We start from the raw sequence: 16,147 nt of genomic DNA, 5'->3' as shown, positions 1-16,147 counted from the left end.
TAATAATAATAATAATAGTAATGTATTATTATTACTACACATGCAGTTTTTATTGACTAATATTAATTAATGAATATTAAAGTATAAAAAATCATCAAAACTTAGATAAACTGCACTAAAGCTACAGGATGACTAAAATATATGAAAAATTAAAAATAAACAGTGTCCAGTTACATGATCTAAAAATAAACTATTATTAATATATATATATATATATTTTACATTATGCATATACATTTCAGGTAACACTTTATTGTAAGGACCAATTCTAACTATTAATCTAACTGCTAGAATATTAGCTGTTTATTAGCACCTATAACCATATTTTACATCCTTTAATCCTACACCATACCTAACAACAACTACCTTACTCTTAATAAGCAGCAAATTAGCAGTTTATTGAGGCAAAAGTTGTAGGTAATAATTAGTTAATAATGAGAATTGGACCTTAAAGTGTAACCAAATTTCATCTTAAAATCTCGATGTTAAAAAAATCAGTTATCTGTCAATGTGTCAAGGCCTTTGAGCTCTTGTGTATGAGCTGATTTGTGTGTCAGGTACCGGTTATTCTTGCGGAGCAGTACTTTAATCTGGTTGAAGTCGGGCCTCTCATTGACGTCCTCTGACCAGCAGCGCTGCATCAGCTGTCCCAACTCATCGCTGTGGCTCTGAGGACACAGCACCGGACGCAGGTACGGCCAGCGGCCCTCCGCCACACGCTCTATGATCTCTGAACCACAAATTACACACAGCAATGGAGAATAAGAAAGACGAACAAACATGCAATGAAACATTCTCCAGATCACGCAGGAAATACCACAGATTAGCACATAGAGTTAGCATAGCAAATTTCACAGAAAAACAGAGAGTGCGATCGGACTCCCTACTGGTGTGAGAGATAGAAAGAGAGCAAATGTGTGAGGAAAAAAAAAGAGTAAAAGAGATGAAAGTGTCATTCACAGAAGAAGACCTCGGACTTCACAAATGTCTTCACAGCAATCAACAGAAGTGATGATGACACAATGCTGTCACGACCTTCCTGTCCTACTCCACATCTCACTGCACTCGGGAATACATATATTGGCTATATCTTCATCCACAACATGAACATATGATCACAATATGATTGGATGAGCTGCATTCAAAGCTGTTGTAAAGGTGCTGATATACACACTATCTATCTATCTATCTATCTATCTATCTATCTATCTACACAACATGAACATATGATCACAATATGATTGGATGAGCTGCATTCAAAGCTGTTGTAAAGGTGCTGATATACACACTATCTATCTATCTATCTATCTATCTATCTATCTATCTATCTATCTGACTGTTAATGGCAATGTCTCTGGCATTCTCTCATTGCTGTCTTTGACTCCCTTTGTTCTCGTGGTGAGCTGGCTCTGCTCCAGACACCTCACTCATGTTTTGTTGTCTCTGCTTAATGAAGCCGCTGTTATGTGTGTGGTGATCCGTTTATGAGGACGGGTGACATCGCTGAGTGTGTGTTTGTATCCATGTCTCCATATAAGTAATAATGACACTGATAGAATGTAAATATTAGACACAGAACATAACAGAATATAGATTTTCCAACCCAAAGCACACAAAACAAAGAAAGCAACAGAGACAGTTACTGTGTAACAGCTGAAAGTGACCAGGACACTTTGCACAAACAAAAAATACCTCTAAACGTTTATATGCAGCATAATTTACAACCGATCTTCTATTGTATGTATTTGTGTGAGTGTGTGTATAATATATATTGGCCAAAAAGCATTTGAACACTTAAAACTTTCTGAATGTCATTGCAGTAAATAAAACATTTATCAAGGCAATTGTCATTTGTACAAATGCTGCTTGAACTTTTCTCAGAAGCTTCATTTGTCTGAGCCATTTTTACAACGACTCTAAAAGGAACAGTTCATCTAAAAATGAAAACTTGCTGAAAATGCGCTGACACTCAGGCCATCCAAGAGGTAGATGAGTTTGTTTCTTCATCTGAACATATTTTTTTTCACCAGTGGATCCTATGCAGTGAATGGGTGCCGTCAGAATGAGAGTCCAAACAGCTGATAAAAACATCACAATAATCCACAAGTAATCCACACCACTCCAGTCAATGGTTAATGTCTTAAAGGGGTCCTTGATTATGGTTTCACTTTTTTAACTTTAGTTAGTGTGTAATGTTGCTGTTTGAGCATAAACAACATCTGTATGACGCTATGACACTCAAAGTTCAATGCAAAGGGAGATATTTTATTTTAAAGAATTTGCTTTTTAAGGCCTACAACACATGGCTGGTAGGGACTACAATGAGCTTCTTCCTGGGTTGGTGACATCACAAACCCTGCCCCGGGAACATGCAACAAAGGGGGTGAGGCCATGTTGGGCTGCTTTAGAGAAGAGGAAGAGTTGTTGTAGTAGAGTGTTACTTACTGTTATAAATGAAATAATTACTCTACAAAAATGCTACAACGCAATCATGTATTCTGCTGTACTAAAGCTTGAATGAGGATAAAACCGTATATCAAAAGCTAACATAAACAGCAGTAGCATTTACAAATAGCAGCGTATCTACAAAGTATGTGAAAACTACAAACAAAAAAACATACCATTCCGAAACGTCCTGTAAGAGCCGTGCTTGTACAGGTTCTGCTCGGTTCTGCACAGTGCACCTCATAAACACAATCAAGCCTTTGAAAATAGCTGATTCACCATCCCTTTAATGATGGATTTGTTTCTTACAAACACGCGGCTTTTCATTTCACAAGACTTTCACAATTAATTGATGGACTGGAGTTGTGCTGTGGACTCTTGAGATGCTTTTATCTGCTGTTTGGACTTTCATTCTGACGGCACCCATTCACTGCAGAGGATCCATTGATGAGCAAGTGATGGAATGCTAAATTTCTCCAAATCTGTTCTGATGTAGAAACAAACTCCTTAGAAACAAACTGCTACATTTAGATGGCCTGAGAGTGAGTAAATGTTCTTTTTTTGGGTGAACTATTCCTTTAATCGACTGGTGTTTTAGTTAAAACCTAGAAAATTTCTTGAAGTGAAATCTTTAGCTTTTAAAGTGTGCTGGTGATATCTTACTTCAAAATAAATGCCACTTGGTTTGATATTTTGTTATCTAATGCAATGACAATTTAAGTGTGCAAAGATTATTTAGGCCACTGTTACTAATGCTTTGACAAATGAAACTGTTTTCATCTCGCTTACAAAGCAAGTGGGCAAGAGAGAGGTGAGGTGAATGTAAACACAGGTGACATGGAAAGGACAAATGACATGGAAAAGTACCCCCTGCCATCAGGGTAATTCACTGCATAATCTGTATCTTATTAACACATTTTATTTAATGTTGTTTTGATTCACATCAAAGCGCTAAACGAGAAAGCACTCTCACCCGCATAATGAGTTAACCATTCTCATGAGAGTGTAATGCTGAAATATTCATGTTCACAAATAAAAACTTCTCTTGAAAGTGTGAAATTAAATTTTTGATGGTTCTCTAGGGATCAAACAGCAAGTGATGCTTTTCAGAGACTGTTACTAAAAGGGAATGTTCACCCTAATATGACAACTTCTCTTGTTTTCTATTGCAATTCGCTATTAAACAAGCAAGTACCAATGACATCAGTCACATCAAACCCAGCATTTGGTGATAAATAAGACTATCCACAATACACTCTGAGAAAAAAACAGGTACAAAGCAGTCACTGGGGCAGTACATTAAGACTCAAAAGCTAAAACGTACATCATTGTACCTTATTTACCCCTAAATGGTACATATTAGTACTTCTTTAAAAAGGTACCACCACAGTGACAGTTTTGTATGTGTTTTTGTTCCCTGAGAGTGTTAAAAAAATAACTTTAAAAATATAGAACTGTATTCTTCATGATGATTTCAGTGTTGTTATTGTTAAATAAAATGAAATTAAAAATAAAAAATAAATTAAAATGAAATTAAAATTAGTTTAATTGATATTGGCAACTTAATTTAATTGGTAACTGAAATAATGCTGAAATAAATTATAATTCTCAGATAAAACATATATAAACTTAAACAATATTTAAACTTAAACAAAATTTAGAAATGTGGCATTGGCAACTAACGCTTTGGGTAACGCATGTAACCATGGTTCCCCGAGAGGGAACTTGCGCTGCATCCTCTAGCGGACACTATGGGGACTGACGCCAGCATGACCGGTGTCTGAAGCACGTGTGAAACAACTCCAATCCCATTGGATCACGTAGCCCATGACATCACAGGCGGGCGCCCGGAAGAATAAGAGGGCGCCTGCCGAACACGTCACTAACTTTTGTTGTCTTCAGGGGCCGTTTGTTTGACAGTGCATGTGAAGGTGTTATGGAAAAAACCAAGGCAAGTGAGCATTTTAGAAAGTGTCTGCCTCCATGTTTTCTGTGTATTTATTTATTTATTTTTTATTATTATTTTTTGCATATTATTCATTAATTTTATTCAACTTTTGGGGAGTCGCAGCACATGACATGAGGCTTTTCTTCAATATAATATCAGGACAGTTAATATTTTTTAACATTACGCCTTCCAAAAAATCAAAATGAATTTTAATTCCAAAATTAAAAACATGTTCATCACCAAAGAGCTGTATTCACAACATTGTATGTATGAATTGCATTTTTGATGCAGTTTTGAATAAATTAGTAGATCTGGACAAATAAATACCATTGATTACACCTTCACAGTACTGTGTGTGACCTCTGACCTTTAGGGCTGAGACAAGGGCCTTCCAGGTAGAAGACGCCCTTCAGCAGGGCGAGTTCCTGCAGGATGATGCCAAAGCTGTAGACGTCACCTTTTTGTGTCCCACACACAGGTGGGTTGTCGGCACGCAGAAGCTCGGGGGCTGTCCACAGCTTGCCTGTGAATGCAAAGATCGATGTTACATTTTCACACGCATGCAATCTGTATCTATGCGTTGCCATGGTACTCACGTGCATAGAGAGCGTGCATGTCCTCCAAGCTGTTCTCCTTGCGGAAACTTCCCAGGCCATAATCAGCGATCTTCAGCACGAAGCGGCTGTCCACCACGCAATTGGAAGACTTCAGGTTGCCGTGGGAGACAATGACGCTGTTGTGGAGGAACACCATTCCCTGAGTGGTGAAAAGATGACAGTCTTACAAAGACATCTGACAGCATCCATCGTATTTACCAACACGAAAATATCAATTAAAGATTCTTTTGCAACTGCAATATGCTTTCTGGAGTCATAATTCGCCCGTCAGGGAATTGACATCCTCATAAACCATTACAAATAACACACGTCTCAAAACCACCCCAATAAAATGTCACTCATGAGCAAGCCTCAATTTAACTGAGAACTATATTTTAAAAAATGCAAAGCAGTGTGCTGCAGTAAAAGATTTATATTTTAGTGTTCTTTGACAAGCATCACTAAAACAGCAAGATATCTGTCCCTTTCCTTCCCCTCCTGAGATTAAGAGCAGAAGAGTCTCTGATGTGAAACACTCACCTTAACAATGTCATTGATCAGAGAATAGCGAAACATCCAGTCCAGCGTGATTCCTTCACTCTCCATGAGGTCCTACAGGTCACACACACACACCCACCCACACACACACACACACACACCCACGCGCACACACACACACCCACGCACACACACACACACACAATCTGTCCCTTTCCTTCCCCTCCTGAGATTAAGAGCAGAAGAGTCTCTGATGTGAAACACTCACCTTAACAATGTCATTGATCAGAGAATAGCGAAACATCCAGTCCAGCGTGATTCCTTCACTCTCCATGAGGTCCTACAGGTCACACACACACACACACACACACACACACACACACACACGTGGCTCATGAGGAAAGTCCGTGTGGAGAGAAGCGTTGATGGGAATTAATTATATTCTCTCACATCATCCTGTCATTTATGTGTTATTATATTTTCATAGTTTATAGCTTAAGTGTGTAATTTTCTTATTAAAATACTTCTTATCCTTGTGAATGTGCAGAGACAACTCTAAGTCCATTGTAGACTGACTTTTAAGAGTGTAAACACGGTGGTGCTTTCAAAGATTGCTGTTTGTTTTAGCAATCTGACATAGCAACACTGGCTCAACCAATAGCATTAGTTTGGGGGCGGGGCTAGCCATTTTTGGTGCAGTCTTCTAGTGGAATATTCTTCCTAGGAAGTTGGAGTGAGAAGGTGATGTTCCCTTTTAACATAAAATTCAACAAGATTTTTAACTCTACATCAACAAAACGATGAATAAAGAATGTGCATCAAACTTATTTTTGCTGTTTTGTTTTTATTAGATTTATGAAGGTGCTGTAAATTGAAATGGAATTGTATAATGCAATGGTATTTCGTACATGCAACTTAAATAGTATTATTGTAAATTGAAAAACAAAACAAAAACAATAATTAATTTTAACAAATTTACCATTAATACAAAGGCTGTGTCCATTGCATCATGTTTTCTCACTGACACTCCCAACTCAGAAGTTTCCCACTCATAATTATGCCTTTATGGTAACGTTCATGTACTTCAACTTGTAAATAAGATCTTTTCAACATGACTTGCACACACCATAAGGCAGTCTCCTAAAGTGACTGAATCTATCTATTTATTTATCTATCATGCTAAATTATGCTTTGTTTATTATACTATTTATTTTTTATACTAAAAACTAAAACTAAATCTTTTCAAAATCATGTTGGTGTATATATATATATATAAGTTACTAAAATTTAAAGGGGACATCGGATGCCCATTTTCCACAAGTTGGTATGATTCTTTAGGGTCTTCATGAAATGTCTGCAACATAGTTTGGTTAAAATTCCTCAATGGTCGTGTAAAACAATACCCTTTTTACCTTGTCAAAAACAGCTCTGCTCACAGTGGCTTGTTTCGGTGCATATCTCTTTAAATGCTAATGAGCTACTGCTTACCCTGCCCCTCTCTTCCGTGGGGCGTGTCGACACAAGACACATGAATTGATGCCTTGGACTCCATTTATGGTTCAGAGGTGGTCTTATTCAAATAGCTAGCTATCTATGTAGAAACCAGCTGCAAATTGAAACATCTCACTGGATGACAGTTTAGACTCAGACAGCCCATAACATACTGGTTGCGTGCTTTCTTTTCAGATTTTCTGTGCTGAAAGACACACCAGAAAACTAAATGCATAAAAAGCTAAAATAAGTGAAAATTTAATCTGATGTCCCCATTAAAATAAATTAAAGTGAATTGAAAAAATGAAAATATAAAATGAATAGCTAATTGAAAATATTACTAAATACTAGCATATAAATAACACTCCACTGAGCTAATCACACTGTATTTTGGGTTTGCCTTATGTGTGAAATATACATGAATGCATCTCAAAGATACAAAGATGCAGTGCTGCTTTAGAAGAAGATATCCTAGAAGGCAGCATCATTATTTATGTCAGAATTATGTCTTAAAATGTTGTCTAAGACGGTAGAAGAAGCAAGTGGTAAAGATTATTTTCACATTTGTGAGCATTTATGTTTTTATACATTTAAAAATCAAACAAACAAAATAAAGTTTAAAGAATTATTTCATACTTAATCTTCTGTATTTATTTATTAGTTTGTTTGTGCATGCAGTGAAAATGTTGGCAAGGTAAATCAAAATTTGAATCCTTATTGTTAAGCCCTGCTTGGTGAAACAAAAAGGGTGGCATAAACACAAGCCGTCTATTAATACATCCATGCAGGTGCAGTAACTGAGAGCAAGTGGTGTGCGTGAATTTTCACCTGCAAGCTTCCACGAGGACAGTACTCAGTAAGGATACAGATGTTGGGTGGGTCGATACAAGCGCCGATAAAGCGTGTCAGGTGTTCATTCTGTACATCACGCATCTATAATAGGAGCAGAAAAGAGCAAAAGGGAAAAGAGGAGGGAGAACAGCATGAGGAGGAGATTACAAAGAGAGAGAGCTGTTTAGGCTCTCTTTTCCATCAGTCCCCGGCTATTAATATCTCCCAGGACATCATATAAAGTTAATTAAGGCACCTGGCAAAAAGCACAAAATGGCATGGACACACACTTACATGCTTGAGTTCAAATAGCACTCTCCTGGTGAGCTCGATGCGTTTCTTGTCGACATACTTAATGGCTGTTATGTTTCCCTGGAAAAAGAGGCATCAACGCACATTAGTTTCAGCCTGATTGCTATCGTGGGCTTGGCAAAGAGCTGGAGGGCGGATAAAAAAAAAAAAAGCCCCACCATTTAAGAGAAGAAAAAGTGCAACATAATGTGTTAATTAAGCACCATCCTAATTAATGGGGGAAATGATGACATGTTGACATGAATAGCGCTCATCCTCAGGGGTTCTGCTTAATTGGAGAGGAACTACATCCGATGAAGAATGGGTCCATTAGCCAGGGCACGCCAATGGTATTGTGGGAGATCTAAAAGATGAACCCTTCCATTATTTGACACTTCTGCTGCTAGGCAGGATATGTAATTTATTTACATGCAAAACGGCACATTGCCTGCAGCAGAATCACACAACCCACAGAAATAAAATGAAAGGGCAGAATGGTAATTAATACACAACAGATATGGAAGTGGGCGGGGCTTAGTAGAACAGATATTTTCTCTAATTGGTCAGAATGAATCTAAATAATAACGTACTGTTTTGACTCTATTTTCAATTCAACCTTTGTGAAAAAGAAGTACAATTTTAGTTTATATCAAAAGCAATTAGTTGAACTTTAGAGTGCTTTTTGACCCAGTTAAGTGGGACTTAAGTACATCTTTATATGTATTTTCATAATTACTTCTATTGTCTTTGAAATATGGTTAAAGTGCATTGCCGAATTCACTGACAAACATTTTTGGTAAACTAAAATATTATTTAATTTCTACTGAAACTTGTATGCCATATATTTAAATATATATTTGTAATTACACATTTGTAGTGATGAAGTTGCAATTTGGTACATTTAAAATATAGTATACCACTAATTACATGTTATATCACTTTTTGAGCAAAGACTTTAAAATGAAATGACCTAAACTGTCATAAATCTTTAATCAGACTTAAGTTTGGTCTCTTTTTAAAGAAGACACCTGGCAGATTATTGTCGAAGTGAAAAAAAGTGAGTTATATATTTACATTTATTATTATGAAAAATGCACAAAAACACTATTTCTAAATTTGATATGAAATAGATATTTTCCAAAACTTGTTTTACTCTAAACCTGCATAAAAATCAAAGCCATAAATCTAAACAAGTTGTGTTCCAAATTTGAGGTTGATATCTTAAAAATTAGCTCCCAGTAAGCTTTTGAGCGCAGTACCAATTGTTTCCACTGGATGAAATTGGTTTCACATTCATTTCCAAAGCGGTCACAAGTGTGAATAATTTTGTGTGTGTGTGTGTTCACATAGCAAGTTTCGTACCATTCTGACAAAGTAAAAAATTTAACACGCTTCTTTTTAACAAGGCTAATGAAGTGGCAACTACAATTTTACTTAAAAACGTCTCCAATAAAAGACAAAAAACATCCTGAGATTCAAAGTGGAGTGGAGGGGCTGTCAAGCGCCCACTTGAGGAAGGAAACATAGGGAACAGTTATTAGCCAACAAGATTTGCCGGCCAGGGCCCATCCACCCCTCACCACCAAACCTTTAATACCTTGTAATAGCCAGTCTTGGCATAGATCTGGAAGTTTCCCTCCATAGTCAGCAGTGAGCCGTAGTTAGAGCCTCTCTGTGTGTGGAAGGATGAATAAGACATGAGCAGGTTTACTCAAACTATAGGGAACTATTGGAAATGACAGTGTGTGTGTGTGTGTTTCCCATCACCAATGACATGGTGAGTTTGCTGCAGGCCCTGCGCAGCACCTTCTCCATGTTACTCCACTGGATGTCCTCCCAGTGCACACGCCACAGCTGAGCGGTCAACTCATTCTCCAGCTTCAGCTTCCTGACGCCGCCGAGTGACGGACAGAGAAAGAGACCGAGGGAGAAAGAAAGAAGAGGATAAATAAGCGGGACAATGAGAGATGGGATGCAACTGGGAAAAACATCAGATGAAAAATTGTTATAAAGACAAACAAATGAGAAGGAGAACAACATTTATGTGGCACAAATGTTAAATATGACAATCAATATGGGTGTCACTGTCAGCACTGGGATACAGTGTACTGAATTTAGGTAACAATGTTGCTTAATAATTAATTTCTGTAACAGCTTTCAAATGGCACATGTAATACCAGATAAAATATCCTTCAGAGGAAAAGAACTTAAAAAAGTTTTATTATTAGCATTTGCATGATTATTATCAAATAATGACTGAGGCATGCAAATAGTACAGAGCAAAACAAACAATCTTATTTTCCGTACATAGTTGGATTACTCTACAATTGCTGTGCGGTTTCTATCTAAAAATGTAATTCATCAATCAATGTGTGCAACTTACCATGGCATATTAATTAATTAATCTAATTCACTAATTTTCATTCTCATTTCACACAAGGCCACACTAAATACCTGGAGAATATTAAAAATGAATATAATTTTCCATTGAGAGAATGCCTCTTTTGTCAGTGGTGTTACATGTTGAGCCCTTATTATATAAAATGCCCCTTTAAAAAATAGAATTTGAACCATTTCAATATATTTTAAACACATTTACCAATAAATATAACTTAAAAAAAATAATAATTGTACTTAATATTAATTCGTGAAATTAAACCTGGAGTTTTGTGGCAGAAACTAAATTTTATGCAATCTCCATGTGTCTCCCATGTCAAGACATGGCTTGTCAAGACATCTCAGGGACTTTTTAATAACAAGGCAACTTATTAAAACATATATAATTTTCTATATAGGAAATGTGTACATTGCAGTTGGACTTTTTGTCATTTGAAACTGAGCAACAGCATCTGCCAGAGCAACCTGTTGGAGAATTTGCTATTCGTCACAGAAAAAGAAGATCATCGGTGCACAGATATATGACAGTCTAAAGAAGGGCTCTCCAACTCAACCCCATCTCACAGAATAACATAACTACTTTACAAGATGACGATTTCTTATGAACAAAAGTATACAATTAGAATAAAAGCATGAAATCCCACCCCTAAACCGTCAGTGGGGCACAAGCAGATCATATGAAACGTACAAATGAGACAGTATACAAATTCATACCAATTAGCCACCAATTCTCCAAAATGTGTAAAATAGTTACAAATTGCCATGAGAGCCTGTTGTTCAACTTTAATGTGAGTGAGAGATATCTGAAGGGATGACATAATCTACTTGATTGATATACCATCTGTGTCTTTGGATTATGCTTCAGAATGACAATAACACACTGTTGTTATTTCCACTGTTAGTTACTACCATATGTCCTAGGCTAGGAATCATAATTAAATCTCTTGATATCCTGCCTCAATGAATACAATTTACTGGCTTTGCGGAGTTCTTGATCATTTTCTGTTATCCCATCAGATAAAATAGATAAAATTGGGTAAAACGTGAAACTAACTTTTAATATCTAAGTAAAGCACAGCTATGTGTAAGCTGAATGGGGCTCTCCACCAGTAATAATGCATCATAATGTATAATTAATGTTTTTATAACTGAGCAATTTACATGATGGCAGCATATGCAGGTCATCACTCTGAACTGATAGCATCATATTCTAAGTGCTAGCTACGAAAACTCTGAAAGTACTACTAAATGTAAATAGAAATATGCGTAACATAAAAAAAAAAGTTTTGAATGAAATGTTAAAATAGCTCTTTTATAATCTCATGCAAGTATTATGAAAAATAATTGCAAGTAAATAAAAATAAAATTACTGTTATAGAATCTACATCATATTTGGAGAACAGCTGAAAACGTGACTTTTTAATAAAGCACAACCACCATTGGCTGCAATTCTTGGCATGAACTTAATAGAAATCATATGCATTTCATTGTCATTGGATACATGGTCACATATGGTAGTGAAAGTGATGAAGTCATGGAGACGTAGACTGAGGTGCTATATCTTTCTCTGTCGTGGTCTGGCAGTAAGTTCCCTAATTAAAAATCAGGAACAGATAGAGGAGGAGAAAAGCAGAAAGAAAGACAGACAGACAATGAGATATAATATCAGACCCAGATCGCCCAAAGCTCGATATTTGCACACTTGACATGTAGTTACATCATGTCTACACTGCAGGCCAGTGACACGACAACACGAGAACGCTCATGTCATAATCAAAGTTTGATTAAAGCGCTCTAGTTTTGTCGCTCGCTCTCAGTATAGACATTGTGTTTATCTGCACGGGTTTCAACTGACCTGTATATGAAGACTGTGACGGTTACGATGATGATAAAAATGAAGCACACCACTATGGAGATCATCTGGTGCATGGTGACCGTCTCTGAGGAACAAAACCAAGAACACAATCTCCACACATCTGAATTTCATGAGAGATCACACAGACAGCAGTAAGATAATCAGACCTGCTGAAATCATTTCATACATATTATTTTATTCTGACCTCTTCTTTTTCTTTCTCTGCCACAGATGTCAGCGTTTGAAATCTGCTTCAAAGAGAACTTCATGAAACTGACAAAACCCCAAATGCACGATGAGTGCAAAGTAAGCCAATTTTTCATGACAAAGGACTAAATTTAATCAGATGGGTCATTCCTACTACTGTATATATGCAGTACATTTTCATGTTTTCATTATGCGTGTCCTTACATTCATATTGAAGATGATATTAGCTTTTTTAACGCAATATCTCTTAATGCAAGATACCAAAAGGTTGGGGTCAGTACACTTTTTTTTTTTTTTTTTAAAGATTAATACTTTTATTCAGCAAGAACAAATTAAATGACAATAAAGACAGTGACAGTAAAGCCACTTTGTTATTCTGTAATTCTGAGCATTCTCCATGGTCTTGCCTGAGTCTCCTGCCTTGTTGCTTGTTTGGATTGCGTTCCTGTGTTTTGACCTGTTGCCTGTATTTTGGATTACGTTTCTGGATAGTGAAGGGTCAATTTCATTACTTTTTAATCCCTTATAAAAGCTAGTTCATCAATGCTATCTTCCTTGAGGAAGGGACAAAATCCCAGAAGTATTAAATATTAGATTTGATGAATTCTGTTATGTTTTGTGCTATTAGTTAGTTTCCTCCTTCAATCTTTGATAGATTACAGAATTTGGTATAGTTAGCTAATTTACTACAAAATTTACTTCAAGCTGACAGCCCTATGTAAGCCAATGGTTTACTTTAGCTCTTAATTTCTCTCCTGTTAATTTGTTTAACTTTAGGGGAGTTGGAAAATGAGCCTATTTTCAAAAATAGTGGAGTGTTCCTTTAACAGAGCATATTTCAGTCTGTCTGTTGTACATAAAGACATGTAAACACAAGCATAATCATTTTTAAAAGTTAAAATGGTTCTGCATAACAGGAATAACCCATTTTGAATATGTCTTTTCATTCTTTGAGGATAATTTTCAGGTGATGAGTTTCTCACATGCTCTCACAATATTGATCAACTGCTGTGTGATATTTTTTTGGATCTGTTATTAACCTAAATTTAATTAAGAAACATTACAGAACTACATTAAAACAACATGAAACATGCCTTGATTTAATTATTACATTAATCATTAACTAACTAATCAAGTGTTTTATCTTGCTTACACATACGTATTTTTGCATATATTAACTGGTCACTACAATCTTCATTTCATAAAGTACAGATTGTACTTTAAAACAATACACTGAATTATAATGAGAAAAGTTATTCAACACTTTATACTTCTATATATAATGTATGCAAATGTACACTTAATATATTCTGGAAAATATTCATAAGTGAAGAATAATGTACAGTCAGCCAGTCATTGTCACAAAATAAATGCCAACAGTATTAAAATAAAACTAAAATGAATTGGCTGACTGTATATTGTTTTGCTTATTGAAAGACTACTTATAAATGCAAGGACATGAACTATTGATTTGAGTCTAATTTATTTTATTTTATTACGTGGGACGATATGTCTGGGAATATGATTTTGGCTGAGTATAGTGGAGTCTGGTGTCTTTTCAGGTCGATTATAATATGAGTTATATAGGGCTACACTCACTTGCCAGGCAGGCAGGGTTGTCATTTTTGAAGCCACACAGTGGGATATCTGGAGGCGGACTTCCCTTCAGCCAGTACACCTTCATCCCTGGCTCCGGAATCATCCGCTTCTGACTGCCATTATACACGGACACAATCTAGGACATACAGCCATCATTTCAGCAGCGGTGAGATGGGTTTAGCCAGTAATGTATTTTAAATGTGAAGAGGTATATACAGTATATGATCAGATGAAGGCCTCTGTACCTGATAAACTCCTGTAGCCGTGTCGGTCATGTCCCATAGAGCAAAGTCAATCTCGCGATCGCCATTCTCATCCAGTTGAACGAGTCCAGTAACCCCTTTGAAGATTAGAAAACAAACATTAGATCAGATGTTCATTAAAAAAAGCCGGTGTGTCAGGCTGTGCATTGCAGACTCCCAAAATGAATTGTCATTTCGGCAGTAAAACTTTCCCTTGGGAAAAAGAAGTATCCTTCTGCATACTTTTAAAAAAGGGTATACGGTAAAAAATTATTTTTTTTGGGTAAGTTTTCTTCAAAATCCCACTTTTAATTCAGTGTGTTATTTGCAGTTTCTTTGAAATTGTTTCTACTCCAAATATTATCAATGTATTTACAGAAATAATGTACTTTAAAATAATATACTTAAGTGGGAACTAAATGTAATGTTTTCAGACACTTGATGCTTGTTTTGACCCACTACAGTAGGACTTAAGTACATCTTTATATGAAATTTCATAAATACTTCTCTTGCCTTTGAAATATGGTTCAGATGTACTGCTGAATGTATTGACAAGCATTTATGAAAAACTAAAATATATACTGTAATATATATATGAAACTTCCATGACAGGTATTTAAATATATTTCTAATTGCTCATTTGTAATGATGAAATTGCAAATTAGTACATTTAAAATATATTAACTTAAATGTAATAAATAACACATTACAATACAATTGTAACGTATGCTTTGTCTGTCTGTCTGCCTATCATTTGACCTAGTTTCTTGTTTGTTTCTTCTGATTGTTTTCATTAGTCATTCCTGATGTTAACTAATTAACTCATTAGTTACATTTTTACATTATTACAAAGTGCAGTTTTTAAGGCCACATCCACACAAAGCCAGAGCGATCTTTTTTTCCCCTCGTTCTAAAAAAAAATTCCATAAACACGGCGTCGTCTCAAGAACTATCTGCATACACACAAAACCACTGAAACCGACTCAAAACGATGTAGTATACATGCCAGACCAGTAAGTGGCGCTGTAATTCTGCCACAGAGATACAATAAAAATGGAGGTTTCAGGCTCCCAAAACGCCGGATCCGTCTGGACGAAACGCCGATACGAGACAAAAAAATATTTTACGTATACAGCTAAATGTGTCTCTGTGTGGACTGGCTCTAAGTGTGTTAAGAAACATAGCTATGAAAGTAAACTCCACTTACACTTAAGTGGCCTTTCATTTAATTAATATTCTATTATCTGCTATTTTTTTTTAAATATACTTTTAAGTGTACATTCCAAACAATTAAGTACACCACATTTTCACATGGGTTGTATTGAGCGTTTGGCCTTAATTTGCACTGGCACTTCATTAATCATTCATCATGTAACAGTTTAAATATCATTGCTGGATGAACACAAGGCTAACGCAGTCAGCAGCAGATGCACAGCACCTGTAGGAAAAAAAAGTCTTGGCCAAACCACACAGGGGAAACGAGGTTAAAAGATAATCACACCTCATTTATCCAGTAGATTTTCCCATCATTGATGCAGTAAGCACACTACGCTTTTTGCCAGCAATGTGACTCTTTTCCGGCACTCCGCATTAATGGCAAACTGACTGTGCTTTTCTGATGCCTGGCACTGAGCCTAGCACACCTGAGCTCTGCTAACCCATGCAGAGACATTCAATAGGCTGTGATTTAACAAGCCAGGGCCAATTTCTCTTGGCTTATATTCCACAGTACACCCCCCCCCCCCAC

At 36.3% G+C, this 16,147-nt stretch overlaps 1 protein-coding gene across 1 annotated transcript in view; it reads right to left on the bottom strand.

The window, feature by feature from the left end:
• Window positions 1-16,147, bottom strand: part of LOC107677481 (atrial natriuretic peptide receptor 1-like) — a 108,504-nt gene that overhangs the window by 7,631 nt on the left and 84,726 nt on the right. The window contains exons 6-16 of the mRNA XM_016472402.1: window positions 14,404-14,498; window positions 14,159-14,294; window positions 12,353-12,437; window positions 9,868-9,988; window positions 9,698-9,772; window positions 8,104-8,181; window positions 7,807-7,911; window positions 5,756-5,827; window positions 4,990-5,149; window positions 4,761-4,916; window positions 562-730 (exon numbers count right to left, since the gene is read on the bottom strand). Coding sequence (XP_016327888.1) covers window positions 562-730; window positions 4,761-4,916; window positions 4,990-5,149; window positions 5,756-5,827; window positions 7,807-7,911; window positions 8,104-8,181; window positions 9,698-9,772; window positions 9,868-9,988; window positions 12,353-12,437; window positions 14,159-14,294; window positions 14,404-14,498 — 1,252 coding nt within the window. The remainder of the gene's footprint in view (window positions 1-561; window positions 731-4,760; window positions 4,917-4,989; window positions 5,150-5,755; window positions 5,828-7,806; window positions 7,912-8,103; window positions 8,182-9,697; window positions 9,773-9,867; window positions 9,989-12,352; window positions 12,438-14,158; window positions 14,295-14,403; window positions 14,499-16,147) is intronic.

Source organism: Sinocyclocheilus anshuiensis, unplaced genomic scaffold (genome assembly GCF_001515605.1).
Source record: "Sinocyclocheilus anshuiensis isolate Anshui unplaced genomic scaffold, SAMN03320099.WGS_v1.1 scaffold804, whole genome shotgun sequence".
Classification (NCBI taxonomy): domain Eukaryota; kingdom Metazoa; phylum Chordata; class Actinopteri; order Cypriniformes; family Cyprinidae; genus Sinocyclocheilus; species Sinocyclocheilus anshuiensis.
This window is presented reverse-complemented; position numbering and strand designations above follow the sequence as displayed.